The sequence below is a fragment of the Pezoporus wallicus genome, unplaced genomic scaffold (genome assembly GCF_028554395.1).
Source record: "Pezoporus wallicus isolate ANWC-B61680 ecotype Strahan unplaced genomic scaffold, APGP_CSIRO_Pwel_v1 contig_11693, whole genome shotgun sequence".
In the NCBI taxonomy this organism is placed as follows: domain Eukaryota; kingdom Metazoa; phylum Chordata; class Aves; order Psittaciformes; family Psittacidae; genus Pezoporus; species Pezoporus wallicus.
The window spans coordinates 759794-782285 of NW_026642504.1; the positions used below are offsets into that span (position 1 = coordinate 759794).

Consider the following 22492-nt stretch of genomic DNA (forward strand, 5'->3'; position numbering starts at 1 on the left):
GCGCTGGGCCGCACGCCGTCCTGACGTCACTTGGGCGCGCCGCCGCCCGCGCTGAGCGCCGCCGTGAGGGAGCGACCCGCGGTGAGGGGCAGCGGCGGCGGCCGCGGGTCGGGGCGGCGGCGGCGGCGGGGAGGCTGCGGGGGGGCTCAGCGGGGCCGGGGCGCCCGTTCGGGAGGGGAGCGGCGCTGACGCCGGTGGCGCGGCCCCGGTGCCTCCTCCCTGCCTCCCTCCCTCCCTCCCGGCCGTTGGGGCGGGCGCTGTGCGGGGCACCGGGAGAGGCCTGTGCAGCCGGTCCGTGCGGCGCGCACGGGTAGGAAGGCGGTGGGTTACCCGCTGCGTGGTGCCCCTGCCCGCTTTGCTTCCCTTTCCCTATGAGATCCCCTCTGTAAGGGATCGCTGCCTTCCGAAAGCACCACGAAGGAAGGGGAAGGCTTTGTCCTGATGCCTCCTTCCTGCTACCCCCAGAGCAGCCCTCCGGGAAGGTGGGACGGGTTTCTCTGACCTCGTACCTTGAGGACAGTGAATTCAAACAGTTGGATGAAAGCCGGTACCTGCAGCATTGCTCCGAGCTGTCACTGCGAGTCCGTGAGCTGAGGGAGTAGCGAATGTGTGTCCCCGTGACTGAAGGGTGGATCCTGGGATGCTGGGGTCTGTTTAAGAAAGGGTGATGTTAGGATGAAGAAATGAACCTAAACCTCTAAAACCACGGGTTCTGCATGCTGTTCTGGTACAGATCAGTTGTGCACAGCTGAGAGTCGCTGTGGCTGAGGTGCTAGAGAGATGCTCGAGTATCTTTAGTTTTATTTATTGTAGCAGATCACCAAGATTCCAGAATTCCCTGTACGTAATGGTCAGATTCTGATTTAAACCAGAGGAGAGCAGCCGCCTGTGGTGTGAAGGTTAAAGTAATTCTTTGTAGGTCTGCAAAACGGGGGTTGTTGCAGCTGAAACGACTTGAAAATCAGTGGCACAATAATGTCCCTTTATAGTTGTCACAAATGTCAGGCTCCCCAGGGCAGGGGTCACAGCACCAAACCTGGCAGAGGTCAAGGGATGTCTGGGCAATGCTCTTAGCCATAGGGTAAGAGCAGTTTCAGGTACTCCTGCGAGGAACAGGGAGGTGAAGTCCATGATCTTTATGGGTCCTTACCTACTTGAGATATTCCATGATTCTGTGTGCCAAATTCCATGTTAACTGAATCATGGAGCTGTGTGGGGTTTGGTTGCCTTGGGACCAGAGAGTGAGAGACACTGAAGCTGTTGGTACTGGACGGCACAGGAGTACCTGTGTTGTGTCAGGTCAATGAGGGTGCAGATCCAAGCTGAACAAGCAGTGTTCTGTGCTGGTGGTGTTAGCATAACCCCATAGGAATGATGTGGAATTGGGATAGGATAGAGGGGTTGGCAAAGGGTGTGTTCTGGTATGAGAACACTTGTGTGGCTTTAGAAGAACAAAGTGATTGCTTAAACTTTGTGTCTTAGGAATCATGAATTGTCCAATCCTGGCCAAATGCATCAAAAAGGGAGACAGCAGAGACCTGGGAGCTGGCAGATTGTGTTCTTGAGTGTGATGACTGAGCCCAGCAGCACCAGGGCAGGGGATGGCTCCAGGAGCTGACTGTTAATAACACAGGAGCCAGAGGATAAACGTTGTTTTTGTGCTTCCTTCCAGGTTCTGGGCAGGATGACCACTCTCACACGGCAGGACCTTAACTTTGGGCAAGGTAATGTGCTAAGCTGCCATCTGGTGTGTTTGCAAGGCTGCTTGTTGGCACTGCAGCTTGTGGGAGGGTTGCTCTATCCCAAAACTCCCTGCAGCTCAGGGGAAACAGGTGAAATCAGTATAGATACTTTCCCTGAGTATATCCCCATGAGTCCATAGTATTGCTGTGTATGTTTTCCCCCTCCCTACATAAGTATTTTTTGTTTTGCAGTTGTTGCAGACGTGCTCTCAGAGTTCCTGGAAGTGGCTGTTCACCTTATCTTGTACGTCAGAGAGGTTTATCCTATTGGGATCTTCCAGAAGAGGAAAAAATACAACGTACCTGTCCAGGTAGGAGTGCTTCCTGGCGGCCCCACGGATGAACAAGCCAAATAGCGAGTATCAGGCACCACTCAGCAGAACAGACTACGTCACTCCCAGAGCTTGTTTTCATGTGCAAAGTCATGTTTGAAGAGAACTCAGTTCCTGTCAAAAGGGAGAACAGCTGAGAATAGAGCAGTACTTGTGAAACAAGCACATCATGGGCAGCAGCAGGAGTAGAAGGCTTCCCAGCTATGTGCAGTAAGGCAATATGGAACCAGGCTTCCTAGGAAGTGGTGATGGTTGGGATATACTATTCCCAACATGCTACTGTGGGTATATATTCCCACTGTGCTACAGTGATCTGCCTCAGCTAACTAACCTTCCATGAAAGAAGGCGATGGTTTGAATTACTGGTTGGAATTGGCAACTTAATGGTGAAGAAAGCTACTTGAAGCCTGACTCAGGGACTCAAGTGCTTTGTAACACACTGGTTGGCGCTTCTGCTTAAACCTTCCCTTTAGCATTGTCCTCATTCACTGTGTTTGCTGCAGATGTCCTGCCACCCGGAGCTGAACCAGTACATCCAGGACACCCTGCACTGTGTAAAGCCCCTGCTCGAGAAGGTAAGATCATATTAGGGACCTGGGCAAAAGTACTGTCTGGGGTCTTGAGAGAAAGTAAGAGACCACAGATAGCATTTTCACTGCAAAATTCATTTGCAAGTTTACCATATCCAATATACTGGCTGATAAAGCTACTACCAACAAAAACATCCATCACATTCCCTTGCAGTTAAGGCCCTGCCTTGCTGCTGATCATTGGTGTTTTGTTGTGTCCAATACCTGCACATGAGGATACACATCTCTGTTTCCAGTTACATCATTCTGTGTGTTAATGTGCTGCTTATGAATACATTGAAGTTTAAGTGCCTATTTGGCAGGATAGTTTGAATGCTCTGCTGTAAGCCAGCAAGCAAAGGTAGGTCTGAACTCTAGGCTTTGTAGGAGAGAGGTGTGACCATGCAAAACATTTCAGGATGTAGGATGCTGGCAGATCCTGTGCTCTCTGCTCTCTACAGACACATTTAGAGAACAGAAATAGTACAGACCTGCTGTATTTGGCCAGCGGTCTAAGCATATCTGAGCTTCCTCATCCTTGTCCATTCCTGAGGGATGCAATGAGATGGCTGTACATTTCTTCCTTTGTTCCAAAACACTACCTAGAGAAAAGTACTATTTGGTGCATCTCATAGCATCACAGAAGCAAGTAGGCTGGAAAAGACCTTTAAGATTAAGTCCAGCCTTTACCCTAGAACTGCCAGGTGCACCATATCTCTAGGCCTTAGTGATAAGCTGTCAATCAGTCTAACATCTAGCAAGTAATGCCTTTGCAAAAGCCTTTTGTCTCATCAGTAAGAACAGTCCGGCAGTGCTGAAGCTCTGATAACTGCTAGTGCTGTGAGCCACAACAAATAAGCATACTCCCACTTTGTCAGAAGCATGTGAAGCACCGCGGGGGCAGAAGACAGCTCCTTTTAAAGAGGTTTTTCTCTCTTTGTTCCTGCAGAACGACGTGGAGAAAGTGGTAGTTGTAATCCTGGATAAAGAGCACCACCCTGTGGAGAGATTCGTCTTTGAGATCACTCAGCCACCTCTTCTTTCCATTAGGTAAAGCTCCCCTTGCTGCTTGCCCCGGGCATCCAGAGGCTGGAGGCAGCCCCAGGCCCCAGCACTTGGCTGCATGCCCATAACAGCTGCTCTCTCCTTACCAGTTCAGAGTCCCTGCTCTCCCACGTGGAGCAGTTACTGCGTGCCTTCATCCTGAAGATCAGTGTGTGCGATGCTGTGCTTGACAACAATCCCCCAGGTAAACCTTCCCTACAGCCTCACAGCAGGGCCTTGCCTGGCTTGAGACCCGTGGGGGTGTCCGATCCTCTGTTGGTTGTCCCCTGACTGGGATCTTCACCTGTCTCTTGCAGGTTGCACCTTCACAGTTCTGGTTCACACACGGGAGGCCGCCACCCGGAACATGGAAAAGATCCAGGTGATAAAGGTGAGCGATACCTTCAGCTCCTGGACCGTGAGCAAGCTGCAGAGCCAAGAGTGGGAATGAGTGTTGGCATCTCGGAGGTTAAGGCTGTTTTGAACATGTATGTTAGCTTCACGTGATGCTCTTCACCGCTTGGCTTTGAATGAGTCAAAATGGTTTACAAGGCTGAGCACATACAGCAGGCACCAGCACAGACAATCGCTGCTTCAGGGCCTGGATTAGATCAGAACAATACTTACTGCATAATGCCTGCTCAGTCACTTACAAGTACTGACCTACTGTACATTTAATCAAACAACAAAGCAAGCTCTCATCCCACATCCACTGTGTGTGGATGGCTGATGCTTTACAAACAGCAAGAAACCCTAAAGATTCAAGTAACTAATGGGGTTTGGGTGCACAAATACATTTTATCTCACAGGAAAGTGTGTGCACTTCACTTTTTAAAGCAAATATATCTATCTATATATATATATTTAAGAATCCTTGCTTAGGTACAGGGAAACACTTTTCCCAAGCCAAGTTATTTTTGGTGTCTGAAGGCACAATAAATGAAGCTAATGAAGTGGTTTCAAAATGGAAGTGTGCTCTGCACTGCTCAGTAATGGAAACTGGTAATATAGTAGTCCAGCCTTTAAACTTGCAGGGCAGGATAGAAATCTGTGCCCTGAGCATTGCAGAGTTGCAGTGAAATGCTGGTGCAGCGACTAGAACATGCTGGCTCAGGGCAGCTAAGAGTCTGTCTCTTTTACAGAAGCAAGAGATCACCTTTAGAGTAAGTTAACATTAGAGTTTGATCTGTAACTGAAGGGAATAACACTGAGTCTGGCACAAAATGAATGATTTAGGGTCGCTTAAAGAATGACCAGAGGTAGGAAGAGTAGTTTTAATATGAATTTATAAATGTGCAACTTAACAGAATTCAATGGCAACATTGACTCCATTGCTCACTACATGATGGAGCATACAAAAGGAAAATAGAGGTAAAAATAAAGCTAAAAAATGATTGATGCAGGGACTGAAGGCACAAAGGGTGAGGGGAGCTCTCCCATTGAGTACTGAGGTTCAGAACAGACCCCCCCTTGCTTTCTGGACTGCTGGAGCCTAGATGCAGCTAGATCTAGTCTTAGTCTCAGACCTGGTCAGCAGTTGAGATCTAAAGGGTGTCCGGAGTGTTCTCAGTTCACCACAGGTGTGATTTTTACAGGCTTTCACCTGCCAGCACTCTGCAGTTTTAAGGTGAGCCAACAGAATCTACTGCACTACATGGTAATACACTGCACAGTAATGCATACACACAGACAGACACACAAAGACATCCAAAGGTACCTGTTAAAAATTCCCATCGAGCTCAGTGGAATGTTCACACCAAATGTCTTGGAGGGTTGAGCTTCAAGGAGCAGGGGGGATTTCAGCCAGGTCCCGTCATCAGCTTCAGTGATGGTCCTCCAGCTACCACACACCTGAGAGGTTGTGAGTTCTGGGGGTGTCCCGCTCAGAGGGAGATGCTGGGCACAGCCCCCTGCAGTCCAGGAGAGCTCAAAGAGCCTCACTTGGCACCACTGTTCAGGGGGTCACTAGATGCTGGGCTGTAGTCATCAGTGATTCCCATTCTGGCCACAACCTGACTCAGTATAGAAATGGTTCAGAACTCCAGTAACAATGGTCCTGTGCCACCTGGGCATCAGGGGATGACTGATTACCCCTGCTCTTGCTTCCCTCCTTCACCATGCAGGAGTTCCTGGTATGGGCAAGGGACTCTTCACCACTCAACTCAGTACACAAAGGCCAAGGCCTGATGGGAATTCCTGAGGTTGTGGAACAGCCCAGAGGACATGGGGGAGATGTACCACTGCAGTCTCAGGGCCAAGTGTGCAAGTGTTAAGTTTTGCTGACTTGAAAGGTTTGAGTTACCTGTTTCTTTGCTCAGCCACCAGATCTCTCATTCACTCAGTGCTGATCTAGTGCTGAGAAAGAGCCCTCACGTGAACTCCATCCAGCCCCTGCAAATAAAGCACTTTGTGTTCCTGCCCCTAGGATTTCCCCTGGATCCTGGCTGATGAACAGGATGTGCATATGCATGACCCCCGGCTTATTCCCCTGAAAACCATGACATCTGACATACTAAAGGTGAGCAGAGTGTTCTGGCCCAGGAGGTGGCTGTAACAGCATGTGGGTCCAAGCTTTGTCTACTCTGATGCCAGCTCTGCAGCTTTCTAAAGAGTAAGTTTGAACACTGCTGAGCAGTTCAGTCTGGCAGATGCCTGTGCCATAATAAAACAGACTAAATAAGACTCCTCATGATAAAATAAACCTTGTTATGGGGAAAGGAACAAACTCTTCCTATTTAACCTGTTGCTCTTTCCCCATTCACCTACCTGCATATCAAATGACATGGTGCTTGTTTCTGTCCTCCAGATGCAGCTCTATGTCGAAGAGCGAGCCCACAAAGGCACTTGATTTCCAGTCTTGCCTTCAAGCCTCATCTGATCTTCCAGTGGATGAAGATATCTCACAAACCATACCTTGCTAACTGTCTCTTCAGCTGGCCTTCTGGGTGAATGTAGAGCAGCTGCTGCCTCTCTATTTCAAGTGCTCTTACCACTGTATATAGAACTGACTTGGAATGTGGAGCCAGAGCCTGTTCCCATGTACACTCATGTGTGAGTATAGGTTTTGTTCCAGTGAATCCCTGGGGGCAGGACATAGGTGACTGCAGTGTGCAGTCAGTGCTTTGTACAGCTCCAGTTCTCACCTCAATAGGACATCTCCATTGCACATCGATAGCGATATACAGCGATCCACTACAGCAACGGACTCATGTCAAGGGTGAGTGAGGCCTTATGTAGCGTCTGTCCACTGTGACTGCCCCAAGTAGTCTTCAATAAATACTAGGTTTTACCTGAGTTCTGTCCAAACCAGCTCCCCCTGTGAGCAAGTATTCTTTTGTATGGAGCTTTGTATTTTATGTGGAGCTTTTCCGTGTCTTCTGGAATGTGTGTGGGATCTGTCAGTTCCCATGCAGGGGTTACACAGCCTTGGTCTTATCCCTTTCTATGGGAAAGCTTTCAGCCACAAGCAGCATTAGCAAGGTGGAATGTGTCTGTCCAGCAAGGACACCTGCCAGATATCCTAAAGAGAGGACAAGGGGAGCACTGTTAATCCTACACCTGTCAAAGGAGAGGGAAGAAGGCCTTAGCATTGGCTCTGCGCATACAGGGATAGAAGACTTGGTTCATAGTATTTAAGATGAGCTTGCTGGTGAGACAATTTGATAACACAAACAGTACAGAGCCTCCCTGCTCCCTCCAAGTAAAAAGTGCAAGAGTACTCTAGAGCAAGGTCTTGTGCTGCTTTAACACTTTATATAGGGTCAGAGTGTTCAGTACAAACCAAGTGCTTTGGTAGTACAAAGGGAGGATGGAACACAATCAAAAGGCACTTCTGTTGTAAGGGAGCCACCTTAGGAGATTTCTTACCTCCTCTTTCTCTGGTGGTTTATTCAAACAACATTGGGCTGGTTTGGGGCAGGGAAGGCATGTTCCATTCTGATCTACACTTAAAGAAACAGTAAGGAAATTAAGTAGCAGTGACACAGCATTTATGAAAAAGGGTTGATGGTTTCCATATGCTGTGAAAGGTCTAATGTGAAAGACATGGTTTTTATACACAATGAAACTAAAACAGGAAAATAACATACAAACCCAATTATCCCTGTAGCAGAGCCCTTGAGGACAGCATTGGTAACCTGCATGAAACGTTTTAGCCTTCTCTAAGTTCCACAAACAAACAAGAAAGGGTTTCTGTTTAAGACTTAGGGTTTGGCTGCAGCACAAGGACATACTAACTAGACAAACAGATGTCGTTTCATTGTCCTGGTCTTCCTCCTTTGGAAGGGTACTGGTAATTGCAGTAACATCCACAGTGCAGGAGGAGGAAGATGAGGACAGAAGTCCTTTGAGAGGGCCAGGCCTGCAGAAGTTCTGCTGTAAGGAGAACTACCTGCCTGGGTTTGAGATCAGCTGTGCAAGACAAAGCCAGGACACTCACCCAGAGAGTACAGACAAATAAGTGCACCTGAGACCACCTGGTTACAGTCCTGAGGTAAAAGCAAACACAAATTGTGCCTTCATAACATTGTCAGGGGCCCAATGGTGATGCTGGAGTTGGTCACTCGGATCCCGTACCACCCTGCCCAGAACTGGGTGTCTTGGCCTCCGTGCTGGAACCAGATGTAACGAACCCCAGGTGGGTAATTCTGGAAGGTGTGAGACATCTGGAGAGAAAGAGGAAAATCATCCTTAATTTGTCTAAATAAACCAACACTGAGCGAGAAGCTCGGACCACTATAGTCAGTCTTGGTCTCAGAAAAAGCTCATTCTAAAGTTATCTCCCATTGAAAGAGCATCATTCCCTTTTTTGAGGGACAGGAAAAAAAGCCTCTTATTCAGCCTCTACCCTAAGTCATAGGTAACACGAAGCTTGAGTCTTAGATTGCTATGCAAGAACCTAATGGGGCATCTAGAGCCAAAAAAACCAGTTAAACACGTTTAGCAGTTTAAGGAAAGGAACATGGGCATCCGTGTAGTAGTTTTAAAACAAAGCTTTGTGATCTAATAGAAACAAGTGCTGTGCTCTTGTAACTTAGACAAAAAACTTCAATGGAAAACCAGAAACAATTAGAGACTGAGCTAAAATAACAGAGGAGCCCAGGGTTACTCTTTAGGAAACCCTGGCCACCTACAAACCAACCCAAGCTCTTTCATAGTACTGCTGCTTCTTCAGCATTGGTAACAGCAACAGCTCACCTTTTGCACTGAACAGAGGAGGCTGAAGAGCACAGAAGGAAGGTCCACATGGGACTTCTGGCTAAGACAGGCTTCAAGATTCAAGTGTCACAATACTGGGGTAAAGCCACTGGGCTGTGCTCACCTCTCTCCACGCGGCATCATTCCACTGCTCTATAACCACCGGCTCGGGGCGGAACTCCGCAAGGACAATGTAGTCTTCAGAAAGCAGCCTCACTATAAGCTCATAGCGACACCCACAGTCAAATCTGGCAGCATACCTAGAGAGGAAGGGAGTAATCGGGGAGCAGGGTTGAATACACAGCGTTCAGTTTCCTTCAGTGGTCAAGAACAGTCTCCAAAGGGGGTCCCCATCTACAGATGGGGAATGTCACCCATGTAGCTATGTACAAAAGGAATGTCACCCATGTAGCTATGAAGAAGTTCTAATACTTCCAGCTATCCTGCTCTCCACAGGATCGCCCCCTCCTTACAGCCTATTGAATAAACTTAGGATTTAGCTTCTGTTTTACTCAAGCTACAACTCCCAAAGGACAAAGAGCTAATTTTATAGCATAAGAAGCTCCAGAGACCTGGCTTGTCTCTAGGCCAATGCCAGTTTTCAGTGCATACGCTTACCAGTCCTTGACTACAATTTCAGGGCGTTTCTCATCCATCAGCTGGTTCCAGTAGCCTTCTTTCTGCAGGGTGATGAGTTGAGACTTGAAGCACGGCCTGCGACAGCAATACAAACATTCAGTGTCACAAAACACATCTCTTCCCTCTCAACATCTGCACTTTCCCTGAGAGCTTTCCCCCCAGACCCTTCTGTTCAGTGACCTGCCTCAAGCCTTCCGACTGTAGTGCCTTCGCAGACACATGGCAGGAACCAGGTCTCCAACCCCAGGTCACTGGAGTTCTTACCCATATGAAGTGACGAAGTATTTCTGTACTTTGGGGTCTGCGATTTCTCTTCCATGAGGCCCAGGCATATTCTCAATCTTCCATTTGTCTCCCTCGTTATTATCAAGTTTCCAGTGCTGAAATTTCTCTAAAAACATCAATATCAAAGATGAGTGTTAGGACCTCAGTGCAATTTCCAGCTTTTGATAAAGAATCAGCTACAGAAGAATGCCAGGAGCCTACTTTGATGAGTTTTCAGATACACTCTATTATTCCTACAGCTGAAAGCGACTCCTGTCTTTATGTTGCCATCACTTTCAATGTGGCTGTCAGCAGCCAGGCCAAGAGGGAGCAACTTCCTGACCACATCAGAAACACAGCAATAAAGCAGAATTACTGCAGTCACGTTAGTCAAGTCTTTGACAACAGAAACTCCCCAGCTGCTGAACGTTTAATCCCGACACCTGATGGTTTCACTGCCATCTTGTACTTGCTGTGCAAATTAACAGCCAGCCTGCAGCACTGGGGCCTTCGTGACTCCAGAGATGGAGATTTTTCTGCTGGCAACCAAAGACAGGGATTTACTGATAGTTTATCTCCCCACAGTAGTTTCACTGCAGATCTGCCCCAGCAGAGATCTATCAGTAGCTGGACAGCCCCACACCACCAGCAGCGCTTGGGCAATGTAGGACACTGACTCATTCTGACTGTTAGGAAACCCTGAGTCCTCTGGACTATAAATAATGAAACAAACCTTCGGCGCAGGGGTTTTTGATTAAGTTTCTCTTCAGGTGGCAGAGCACGTAGAAGACCTTCCAGTCCGAGACGCTCCCGTCCAAGTTCTGCAGGTAAAACCCCTCCCGCTGGCACTTGCGCTTCCACAGGGTGGTCAGATCCACCACGTACCGCCACTGCGCGCACACCACCCTGCAGGTGCGCACCAGCTCCCGGGCGGGCAGCAGCGACAGCAGCTCCACCAGGACGTCTTCGGGCAGGTCGCAGATGGTTGTCATCGCACACCGGCGGCGGCGAGCGAGGCGGAAGCCCCCGGGCACCGACAGCGCAGAGCCTGGGCAGAGAAGCAGAGCGTTTGCCACTGACCGGCACGGCTCCCACAGGGGACGCTGCCGTGCCGCGGGGCATCACCCCAGCACCGCCCGTACCCTCCCCCCCGGGCCCTACCTGCGCCCCCGGACGTGGATGTGAAGCGGCCGCGGCCCTTCCGCAGGGGCGGAGCGCGGGGCGGGAGGCCGGGAAGGAGGCGGTGCCCGCGGGGCCGCGGCCCTTTATCAGGGCAGCGGGGGCCGGCCCCGACCCGAGCCGCGGCCGCCGCTGAGCAGCGCTGCAGGTAAGGATGCTCGGTGACCCCGCGGGGGGGGCAGTGAGGAACCAGAGCAGGGGATGGATGGAAGCGAGCCGGGTTTAAGAGCACGTGAATCGGGGTGGGAAAGGGACTGTCACCCGTTCCCGGAGCGCTGGGAATCCTTGCTTCCAGCCGTGCTCCAGCACCAGGCCCGTGCGCTGAAAGCAGCGCCGTCCCTCTCTGCTTTACAAATCATAGTTTTTAGGGCTGTGGTTGAGGGTTGGAAAGGGGAAGGGAAATGGGAAATCCCCAATGCAGCCAGGGGATATTAAATGACAGTTTCCTCCTGCTGTCTGCAGTGCAGATAGAGGACACATGGCAGCCTGGCATCCAGAACACCTAGATTTAGGATGCTGTTACAGTGGTGACTCCTCCTTCTTCCCTTCCTGGCCTCATCTGGCACTCTTTCATCATGTATCATATTTCACCTGCTTTGTCCCTAACGCTCTCCTAGGCTTGGTAAGGAGTTTGGCTGCATCTGTGCAGTTTGCTGCAGTGTGGGCAGCTTCCCAGCATCGGGGCTCAGCTGAGCTAAAAGCAGTGTCACAGGGCACTCAAGCTGCACACTCATCTGTCCTTACTCCTGCAGCACCCACCCCAGGAGCTCAGGGCAGCAGAGAGTGCCTGGGAGTCAAGAGTGCAGAATCAATGTGTCCAGTTAAAGCACACACTTGTGACTGAATTGCTCAAGGTTATAAGGCCATAGAAAAAATGAGTATTAGAGAATATCAACTGAGTAGTTTTCTGTTGTGCTCTGATCCATGCTTTATACAGGCTCATGATGGAGATTAAGTGCCAGCCCCTTGAGGGGGAAAAAAGCCTTTCAGATATAGAATGAAACATTGCAAATGGGGTTGGCAGGATGTTCACAGCTGATATTTAGGTGCTGCTCTGTAGCATTCATCATTGGTGATATTCTTAAAGGCAGAAAACCCACCCAGATGCCTCCCTCTGCAGAGGAAGTCATTGCTAAAGCTGGGTTTTGCAGCAGCAGAGACTTCTGGAAGGACAGATTCCAGTCTGGGAACCATCCAAACTGCAGCTGTCAGCTACTTGCATTTTGTGGATGGATTTAACCAATGGCTTTCACTTAAAACAGAAAATGTTAATCTACTCAAGTGCTTCAGGGCATTAACTTAATAGGAGTCAGGAGGCCTTAAGGTTTGGAAGCAATCTATGCCCCAAAATGATGCTTTCAGATAACATGCTGATTTTCCCTTTTTTCCTACTGCATCAGCATTTGACATCACTGTGTGTGTGGGACCTCCTGTCTGAAGTCTCTGTCACTGCTCCTTTCCCCCTCCTTTCTCAGAAGGCTTCATCCAGCCTGGCCCAAGGATGGAGTCCCTCCCTGAAGCAGTCCTGATCAGGATCCTGGCTTCCATACCTGCGGTGGATCTGGTGCTGGCCTGCCGCCTGGTCTGCTGCCAGTGGAAGAACCTGGTTGATGGAGCTGCCCTTTGGATCCTGAAGTGTCAGCAGGAAGGCCTCACTGGAGCAGAGTCAGAGGAGAATGCAGAGAACTGGCAAAACTTCTACTTCCTGAGTAAGAAAAGGAAGAATCTCATCAAGAACCCATGTGGTGAAGGTGAGAGACGGGCATAAGAAGCCCCAGGATTTCATAGAGGTGACCAGTCACTGGAACTGGGCAGCTCCAGTCTTTGGAAAAAAGACCTTAGTTGCTACCACGTTGTAGGATTTTCTTCTTGCCCAAGAGTCAAATCACTTAATGCAGCCAAGTCATTTAATGGGCATGAAGACACTTGATAATCAGCCTTTGCAAAGGGCTCTACTGTCCAGTGCAGTAACAGGGGAGACAGAGCCCCTGTCTAGTCCAGTACTGGGAGGGGACAGAGCCCCTGTCCAGTGCAGTACTGAGAGGGACATCTGCATTTCTAGATCGCTTCTTGCTAGACCAGGACAGAAAAGATGAAGCCCTTCCCTGCTCAGGAGCTGGTCTACCCATAGCTCACCAGGCACTTTGGGCTTCCTTCCTTGAAGCAGCTCAGGCAAACCTTGTCTGTATTCTCCTTCCTGCAGCCTGTCGGAGCCGTGCACACCCCGCGGCTGCCATTATGATGATAATCTATGAACTTTGCTTGCCAGATCTACATGATGCTCAGCAATAAGCAGCAGTAACCAGGCCTCAACAAAAGCAGCAATAAACACATTTCACACATCACAGACCAAAGCAATATCAACACAGCTGCTCCATTCTGTTTACAGATTAGCTTTCTGGAAGCTTTTCCAGCACCCAGGGTCCCTCTGGCTGAGACCAGAGGAGTCCAGTGGTTAATCCTGCTTCTAGAAATACCACTTAGCGATTTAGAAAGCTGATAAATCCAGCAGTCAGCATCCCTCCCCAGGCTGTGCTTGCGTTATAAAACTGGAAGTACTGAAACACAGTTCAAAACACCTAAATAATCTCTCTGAAGTACTTAAATACTTGAAGTACTTAAATATACCCACATAGCCATTGCACATGGTCACGTTGGTGGGGAAAGTTAAAGTCTGTTAATACTCAGTTCAGCCACGCTAAAGGTATTTGCCTGACCCCTACTTGACAAACATCTCTCTAGTCTACATACAAACTCATACAATCATAGACTGGTTTGGGTTGGAAAGGACCTTAAAGCTCATCCTTCCACTAGAACAGCTTGCTCCAAGCCGCTGTGTCCAACCTGGCCTTGAACACTGCCAGGGATGGGGCAGCCACAGCTGCTCTGGGTAACCTGTTCCACAGCATTCCTTTCACAAGCCAGAAAAGGATCCCAGGAGAGGTGGTCAGGTTCCCCAGGCCCACAGAAACTAAGACTCATCCAAGTCTCTTTTTTTTTGCCATTTGCAGAAGACTTGCAGCACTGGGGAGAGGTAGAGAATGGAGGTGATGGCTGGAAAGCTGAAGAGCTACCCGGAGACTTTGGAAAAGAATTCCCTAGTGAAGAAGTCCATAAGTACTTTGTTACATCTTATGAGTAAGGCTGCTTTCTTCTCTTATTCAGGGAAGGGGACATTTTTGGTTGCCCCAGTGCCAGGAGAGACTGTGATACCCATTAACATCTTGTGTTTCAGGTGGTGCCGAAAGGCTCAGGTCATTGACCTAAGGGCTGAGGGCTACTGGGAAGAGCTGATGGACACAACCCAGCCTAAAATTGTGGTAAGAGACTGGTAAGTAGCAGGGATGCCTCAGAAGTCAGAGAGAGAGGCAGGAAAGAGAAGGAAGGGCATATACTTGCCCTGGACCATAACACCTCAGCTCCCAGGATCCCCTAGATGTGGGACAGGGCTGGGTCTTGGCTTACAGCATCACAAGCTTCAAATTGGCATCTGTGCCCTCTAAAGACCAGGTTCTTGTTGTGAATGAGGGGAGGTGGTAGGGTGGGGCAGGAACCATTGCAGAGTTCCACCTCAAACCACGGCTCCAGTACCTTGGGGAGATGGAGCCTGCATTCAGCAAGATGTGGTTGCATGCTCTGGCCCTTTTGCAGTGCAGGTCTCCTTTACAGGTATGCAGGGCGCAGTGACGCCGGCTGCCTCTATGAGCTCTGTGTGAAGCTGCTGTCAGAGAACGAGGATGTTCTGGCTGAGTACAAAAGTGAGACCATTGCCATCCCACAGGACAATGATGCCAACTGGACTGAGGTGAGTTACATTCTGGGCTCAGCAGGTAACACCCAACCTGCAGGAACTGGGAATGTCTGCAAGCAGAGAGAAGCAGGAGAGTTCTAGAGGCAAGGGCAGCTGTTGTGCTCTGTGGAGCCACGGCCCTAGGTTTGAATACAGGGATTATATTGGGAGGCTACCTTACATAAAACCTGGGAGCTTGCTGAGCCACCACTGCAGGTGTGAGATGAAGGAGATGCCTGAAACTGGGAGAGGTTCAATGGCCTCTGACAGCAATGGGATCAAAGCTCCTTCTAGTAACTCCCCCTGGAAATGTCCTCACTGCTACCCAGCCTGGTAGGTGTGACTCAGGCAGGTGGGGTGAAGGCTCTGTGCACTAAAGGGTAGGTTCAATGGTGGTTTGACAGTTACCAATAACCATTTTGTGTCTCATCCCAAAGATCTCCCACACCTTTTCCAACTACGGGCCTGGGGTCCGCTTTGTCCGCTTTGAACACGGTGGCCAGGACACGCTGTTCTGGAAGGGATGGTACGGCGTACGTGTGACCAACAGCAGCGTGACAGTGGAGCCATAGCCATGGAGAACTGGGGTCTGCATGCTGGAGCTGACGTCCTTCAGGGCATCCCATGGCCTCTGGATGGTTTCTGCATGGTGCTGCTTCCAGGCTGTAGAGCACACAGCCTTTCTGCGCATTAACGCGCGTGTGAGATGCCAGGGGTCACCATCTGCCCTTCCTCGAGGGGACTGTGCAAAGAATGTGAATGGGATTGTGAACAGGAGAGACAGCCTGGCCGCTTGCACGGATGTTCTGTCAGCTATGAGATCCCCAAAGGTCCTGCAGATCCTGCTTTTAAGCCACTAGCGCCCTGCCTGCTTCCCAGACTTGGGCATCCCTTAACTTTAAGGGGCACTTTGGGTGTATTTTTTAGAAGGTAGAGTAGAAAAAAGGGAAGAAAGAAAAGCATAGTCCTTGTGTGTAAGAACATGCCAGAGCCTTGTTCCATCTGAAGCATCACCAACTGCTTCACGAGAACCTTGGCTTCTCCCATTTATAAACCATAGATGTCATTGCTGGCCACAGAGGAGCTCCAGCTTGGCTGCCAAGTGCTGTTAGGTTAATTTTTAGTGAAAATGTAAAGCAATTAGGATTGGATCCTTTTCTGCTGTTCCCAGCATCCATTTATCAAGTGTTGGGAACTGAAATCTCTCCAGTGTCCAACCCTGGTGCTCTGTTTAGCTCCCTCAGACAGAGCAAGCAACAGTAATTACTGGGGGGGAGATGCCAAGGCCTTAGGGAAATGGGTTAGAAGCAAACTGGGGAGGGTGTCTAGGGACAAACTCAAACTCATCTACCCCTTCCTGGCCTCTGCATGCTTCATGCAACAAGCACCCTGGTCATCTCCTGGCAGGCAGGCACTACTGTTCACACAGAGCTGTTAGCCCCACTGAATCTCTGCTCTTTCTGCCTACTAGCAGTGTCTGCAAAAAGTACATGTCTGCCTCCACTCCATATGCTCACTGACAAGACAGCACTTCATCCATACTCCCACTAGTGCCTCTTGATATCACTGAAGGCTGTGAGCCACCATCCTGAACAGACACCTAAAGCTTCCCTGAACCAAGCCTGTTCCTGCTGGTGAGTCCTCTCAGAAGAGCATCCCCTTAATAGAGCTGGGGTTGCCTGGAGAGAAAGGGGCTTCCATTTTTGCATCCATCCATCTGTCTTCCATTTCTGGGCTGCCAGCACATACATACTTGAATGCCACTTTGCATCAAAGTGCACCTTTACAAGCGCAGTGTAACTATTATTAACTGTAGCCAAAGCAGAGAGCTTGCGAGCTGGTCACTGCATGCTCTGCTTCCCCAGGCTTTCTGCACTGGGATGTTTCCAAACCACAGCCACACCGAGCCACGGGCCGGGCAAACACAATAAAGCGACACAATTGTGTGTGGATCTTCCCTTGTGTGCTGGCTGTTTGTGTCCTGTGCTTCAGTACGTGTCTTCTGTTCATTTAGGTGGACTGATGTCAACAACCAGGAGCCACTGTATCTTGGATAATACCATGAGTCTCTGTGAAAGAGGTACATGTTCTGTTCCCTGACCCAGCAGCCTGAACCTGTCAGAAGCACTTGATGGGCAGAGCAGCAGCAGGCAAAGGGGCACTTCAAGCACAGTGGGAATTCATGCAAGGCACAGAAGAGGTGCAGGAAGGCTCCTACGCAGCCCAGCCCTGACAGATGGCCTCCAGGTCATCTCTAACTGCAGCTCTGCTGTGAGCTCAACCTTGGTTCTGACCCAGGAGAGTCCAGAACCAGTTCAGAATTTAAGCCTTTCCCCTCCATCACCCCTGCTCTTATGTCCTCTGCATATCAAACCAAAGTGCATCACGGCCACCTCTGCTGCAGACGCCGCTTAGTAGTGAGCTACCCCAAAGACTAGAAATGTCCTCCAAACCAGCCCTCAAAACAGCTGGATGATGAGAGCTAGAGGGAGAGTTTAAAGTGTGATCTCCTCACTCGTGGCCAAGACACCAGCATGAACATACCCCTTACCCTACCTGCTTTAATACTGAGTGCCACTAAGAGAAGCCCTACACACAGCACTCCACACAGCTCCTCCTGCTCTCAGCAGCTGACATCTCATGGCCTGGGTGCCAAGTGCATCCTGGTGGCTGCAGTTGTACAAGATCCCATTGGGATTTCCTTTTCTACGAAGCCCATCACAGCTAGTCCTGGCTATAAATGACATTACACTTAAAAGGGGTGGTTGGGGTTTGTTTTCCGTAGTAGCTTTTACAGGAAGTCTCTTGCAGAGGAACAGACCAGAGCAAGCTGGGGCCCTGGCAAGGAAGCACTAGCATACATCTCTTGTCAAGTCTAATTGGATTTTTCTGTGTGAAGCATCTATTCTTACCCATCTGGGGGGTTGTGGACAGATGGAGAAATTTCCTCCCCCATCAGGCATTCAAGAGTGGGAATGGAAGGAATGGGGGAGAAAAGAGAACAAAAGCTACCTAACAATTCCCTGTTGCTTGCAAGCACAGCTGTTCCAGCCAGTTGTAAAAGGGAGGATAGTTTAGGAAACTGATTTCCCCTAAACCAAACAGCTTGTAGGGGCTGGGAACACCACTTCCTGAAAGCCAGGACAGTGGGGCGTTAGCCTAAAGCTACAGCTGGGATGAACACGGTCACAAATAGGTTGGAAAACCAATGAACTACCTTTGCATTTGGGTATGGTAGGAGTGGTAAACCTCCAAAGAAGTGGAGAACACTGGGCTAGTGCAGAAACATCCCCTGGGCATACACCTCCCTTTGCAGTTCAGACACAGCCATTCCCACCCCTCGTCCAGTGCTGCCCCATACCATACAGGTATCTCAGGGGAAAATAAAGTCCATGGGTGAGCAACACTGGCACTGAGCTAAGACAATTCCTGCATCTCCTGACATCCTTGGGGCAATGACTGCCCTGCCCTTTTCAGCCTCCTTACATATTAGGGAGAACAGAGCCTAAAGATGCTTTCCTATTGGGGAGGCACTAGAGAATAGCTATAGTGAGCTCAACTGGGAAGAGTCTCAAGGAAGCTGGAAAGCTTTAGAAGCAGCACAACTACTGAGAGCATAACTAGAGCATAATTACCAAGACAGCTACACAAGAGAGCTGAGCTCCTTACACAGCCGCCTGGGTGTAAAACAGAGGTACCCAGACAAACCAGAACCTGACAGCCATGGTCACGACTGGTGTGTGAGGAAGAGGTGCTGCAGGAGCAGAATGGCCAGACACAGCCAAGCGAGCACACGAGCACACTTCTGGGCTCAGTGTCAGCCTCCCTCCTGTATTGAGGAAGAGTTTGTCTCAAGCCAAGACCGCAGTGGAGGCTCCCAACCGCTTTCACCTTCCCAGCAGCTCCAGGCTCTGGTAGGGTGCCCCAAGGCCGCCCCGTTCGAAGACCACGCACTGGGGGATGCCAAAACCTCCGGTTATCCCCGGCCCCGCTGCTCTCCGCAGCCGCTGCCGAGCGCTGGTGTCAGCAGAGGGCACTCGGGCTACAGGCACCGGCCCCGGGGCTGCTGCTCCGGCCGTGCCCAGAGACCCGCGGGGCAGCTGCCCTGTAGCGTTGCAAGTGCTGCACTTGTGGGCCTGTTCCTCATTGCTGCACCTCGTTTCTTGTGGCTGCAGCTTAGGCTCAACTTCGTGTTTTCTCTTCTCCTCTTTACATACCTGCTGCTATGGTCTGCAGAGCAGCTTTGCTAGGCAGACCCCAATGCTTACCCCACTTCTGCTATACAGACTCTAATGCTTTTCCCTGCCATCTGGGACACCCCATGTATTTTTGGAAGTACTTGGCCAACAGGCACTCACAGCACACTTGTCTTGGATGCAGGCAGTCTTTTAAACTGTCACTGCACAAATCAGAGCAGTGGAAGCTTTCTGGAACACAGATCAACGCCTGCCTTTCAAACTCAACTGGAAACAGCACAACTCACCCAAGGCTATCCTAGGGCATTGATTTAAGAGCATCACTCAAATCAGTAACATTCCTTTCCTTGCAGAGTACCTTCTTACCTTAATCCAGGCCACAAGCACCAGAAGAATCACGGTCAGAGCAGCAGGGCTGTCTGCTTCCCCTCCTACACTGTGCCGGGCACTCGCTGCCACTTCAACTACCTCCCTTGCATGCAAAGTTCAGCAGCCCTCCCCAGGAAGGCAGAGTCCAAGCTATATTACACATGTCCTTGGCTAACCTCCCTTGTGGGCACTTAGAGCAACTCATCTGGAGTTGTTACCTCTGCAGACCCATTAAGCACAGCACAATCAGTGCACCCAGAAAGGCAGAGAGGCCACAATGAAGTCATGAGTGCTGGCTGGACTGCTGGATGGTGGGCAAACATAGCTGACTGAAGCAGGAACAGGAGCACGGAGGTAATCGGGGAGGGGAGCACGCTCTGGCAGCAAGATGCCTCCCCCTGAGCATGGTGTAGATGGTCAGAAGAATCAGGAGAAGGAGACCATGCTGTGGAGTGTTCTATGAGGCAGCTGCCTGGTGGGGACAGCGTAGAAGGAGAGCCTGGTTAGTGGGATGGGTTGTACGGGCACTCGCAGGTAAGTGCCTTGAAAACCACAGGAGTACTAAACCCACAGACACGGGCACGTGTCCACAGCCACACAGAGCATTCCAGAAACCACCCCTTTGGCCTTCCTGCATTGCCAGGATGGCCTCAGACACTGAGGGAAGAGGCTAGTTTTCCTGAGCACGAAGCTCCTCGGAGAAAGGCCAGGAGACGGGGGCAGAGGGAGGATGGTATCAGAGCTCTGCTACCTGCAATCCTTCCAAAAGGTCCTGAAGTCAAGCAGTGCCATTTCCACCTCACCACACACCACGCAGCTCCTCTTGTTAATATTGACATGTGAAGCATTGCAAAAGGAAGCAGATAAAATCCCGATCCAGATGTGAGGGATGAGTCTGCATTTGTAAATGAAACCTAATTTCATGTTGACTGTGCCATACAAGGAGAAATAATGAACTGGATTAAGATGAGATCTTGTTCACACATGCTGAACAAAAGGCATTAATTGCCAGCAGGATTATTGTGAAGTCTTTCTTGCTTAGAGAACTGCTATCAGATAGAGTCGAGGTGCTGGTGGAGGAGCCCTGCTTATTGGAGCAATAACTCTCTTGCCAACCTGCATACAGGAAAGAGATGCTTTAAAACCAAAACAGCCCCAGGCTTGTCTACTCCAAGTCTCCTTCTCCTGTCTCTGGCAGACCCCTTCCCATGTGCACATCACTCCTGACACGGATTCATCCAGCCTTTTTTCAAAGCTTTCTGGCTATGAAGGCTTTACCCCCTGCAAAACCTTCTTTACAGTCCTTCCCCACACCGAGACCCTTCCTCCCTGTTATCCAAGCTAAATATCTGCTGCAGCCTCTGCTGCTTGCCTGGTCCACGGCAGAGCCACCTTCTACCTGCCTGTCACGACAACAAGCAAGATCATTCCTGTCTCTTCTAGGAAAAGGATCCAATGCCATTGCTCTCACACGAAAATGAGGGAAGGCTTGGCACGGAACTAATGATTTGATGAAAGAGTTCAGCACTGCAAGGCACATCACTTGGGGAGAAATTCATGCACTGCTGCATACATTCACCACCATATGGGAGCCCTAAGCCACCACTAGCCTGCGGGACACAAGGAAAGATGCAACAGAACAGATGTTGTGGTGCTGATGGGTGGTGGTACATCACACAAACAGTTGGCATGGAGAAGCAAATCCTAGTTCTAGCTGGGAAGCTCCAGGGTGGGAACAGGAGCCAACACCAGCATGGCTGGAACAAGAGCAACAGCTGTGTGGAACTCAGTGACCTACTCCAACAGCAGAGGGAAGCTGAAAGGGATCCTGCTCTGCCAGCTTGTGACAGTCCCACCTTCCTGACAGCACCAGCTCCACACATCCCATCAGGGCTGGGATCTGTAACAGCTCCAAATAAAAGGCACTGAGTGAATTTGCAGACCATTTACTTGGAGAAAACACTTCCTTCTTTCATACCAGGTTAAAAAAAAAAAGTAAAATTAAAGCCTGTCAAAGCCTGCAGCACTGGCACTGACAGACAAAAATTACTTAACAGGGAAAAAATGGGCAGGGGAAGCGATTTTCTTTGCCTGCATTGCCAGGGGAATTAAATCTTGGGTTTTTTTCCCCCGCCACCACCAAGTGGAATAATCCAATATATTAAAACTAATGTGCTTCTTGTATTTATTGCTGTGTATTTGACCTAACAGAATTTTATTCCTACATTCAAAATAAAAGCATTCCGGAAGGCAGGCTGCAAAGCTCTAGATCAATTACTACCCCCTCCAACAGCGGAAAAGTGAGTTATTTCTTGTAAAAGGGGAAAAAAAAAACCAACCCAAACTAGAAAATAATAATAAAAATCCTCCTTTCCCCTTGTGCAATGAGTTCTGCACTGCAGAGCTGGTGGATTTCAGCAATATTGGGTTTGGTTTCTAAGCAACATTAAAGAAAAACAATCAGGCAGCAGCCTCAGTCACCCTTTTCAGATGCTCATGTCCCCATCCTGCACTGTAAAAACTCAGTCACCCACCATCACTGGTAACCAGGGTTTGGGAGAGCAGAGGCCACAGCTTCCCACTGTGCCCTTGGGGACTGTGTCAGCTTCAAGTGCCTCCAGCAGTGACAGAATCATAGAATCAGCTAGGTTGGAGAAGACCTTTAAGACCACCAAGTCATGCAGAACAACCTGCACAAGGCAGCTCTTGTTGGTAAGCAAAGCCAAGAAACACAGCACTGGGTGTGAGAGGGGTAGACAGAAGTGCGCAGAGGCAGGGGGATAACTCACACCCATCCCAAATCATTGGTACAGACATGAAAACACTCCTTCTCCAACCCAGGCATGGGGCAAACCCTCAGTGATGCCAGGCACAGGGTGCTGCTGTGCTGGGAGGGGTCTGGACCACCACAGGAGCTGACCTTCTTCTGCTTGCAAAGCTCTGACACCTCGCTTTGGGTGATTAACTGGAATAATAACCTGGATCTGGGGATCCCAGCTCCTAGTGACACCCCTGGGGGCTGTCTGCTGGAATATCCAAGCTGAGACCCCTCAAATCAGTGAGCAAGAAACGCTGATATTTGCTGGTGCAACCATGCCACTGTTTCTCACATCATGGGCAACCCTACCCGGGGCAGGGGCTGCTGAAAATGCATCATGGTACATCTGAGGAA

At 49.9% G+C, this 22492-nt stretch overlaps 3 protein-coding genes across 4 annotated transcripts; 2 read left to right on the top strand and 1 right to left on the bottom strand.

The window, feature by feature from the left end:
* The first annotated feature begins 3 nt into the window (after positions 1-3).
* On the top strand, positions 4-6981 carry MAD2L2 (mitotic arrest deficient 2 like 2). 2 transcript variants are annotated; one of them, XR_008975094.1, is made up of 10 exons: positions 4-81; positions 1673-1724; positions 1935-2053; positions 2578-2649; positions 3593-3693; positions 3798-3892; positions 4005-4078; positions 6113-6205; positions 6494-6738; positions 6839-6981. XR_008975094.1 is itself a non-coding variant. In XM_057430777.1 (9 exons), exons 2-9 carry the CDS (start codon positions 1685-1687, stop codon positions 6533-6535), a joined length of 636 nt encoding a protein of 211 aa, XP_057286760.1. In that variant the 5' UTR covers positions 4-81; positions 1673-1684; the 3' UTR covers positions 6536-6981. The 2 variants fall into 2 exon arrangements, 1 of the variants encoding a protein (XP_057286760.1); XM_057430777.1 differs by having other exon boundaries at positions 6494-6981.
* A 1185-nt stretch (positions 6982-8166) lies between these two features.
* Positions 8167-11032, bottom strand: LOC130610723 (F-box only protein 6-like). The gene is made up of 6 exons (XM_057430786.1): positions 10948-11032; positions 10520-10833; positions 9787-9913; positions 9502-9597; positions 9008-9143; positions 8167-8351 (listed from the first exon to the last, which is right to left on the bottom strand). The coding sequence occupies exons 2-6, from the start codon at positions 10776-10778 to the stop codon at positions 8205-8207; spliced, it is 765 nt and encodes a 254-aa protein (XP_057286769.1). The 5' UTR covers positions 10779-10833; positions 10948-11032; the 3' UTR covers positions 8167-8204.
* FBXO2 (F-box protein 2) lies at positions 11016-16712 on the top strand. Its single transcript, XM_057430787.1, has 6 exons — positions 11016-11113; positions 12441-12716; positions 13977-14103; positions 14201-14296; positions 14635-14770; positions 15193-16712. Exons 2-6 carry the CDS (start codon positions 12467-12469, stop codon positions 15325-15327), a joined length of 744 nt encoding a protein of 247 aa, XP_057286770.1. The 5' UTR covers positions 11016-11113; positions 12441-12466; the 3' UTR covers positions 15328-16712.
* Positions 16713-22492: the final 5780 nt, after the last annotated feature.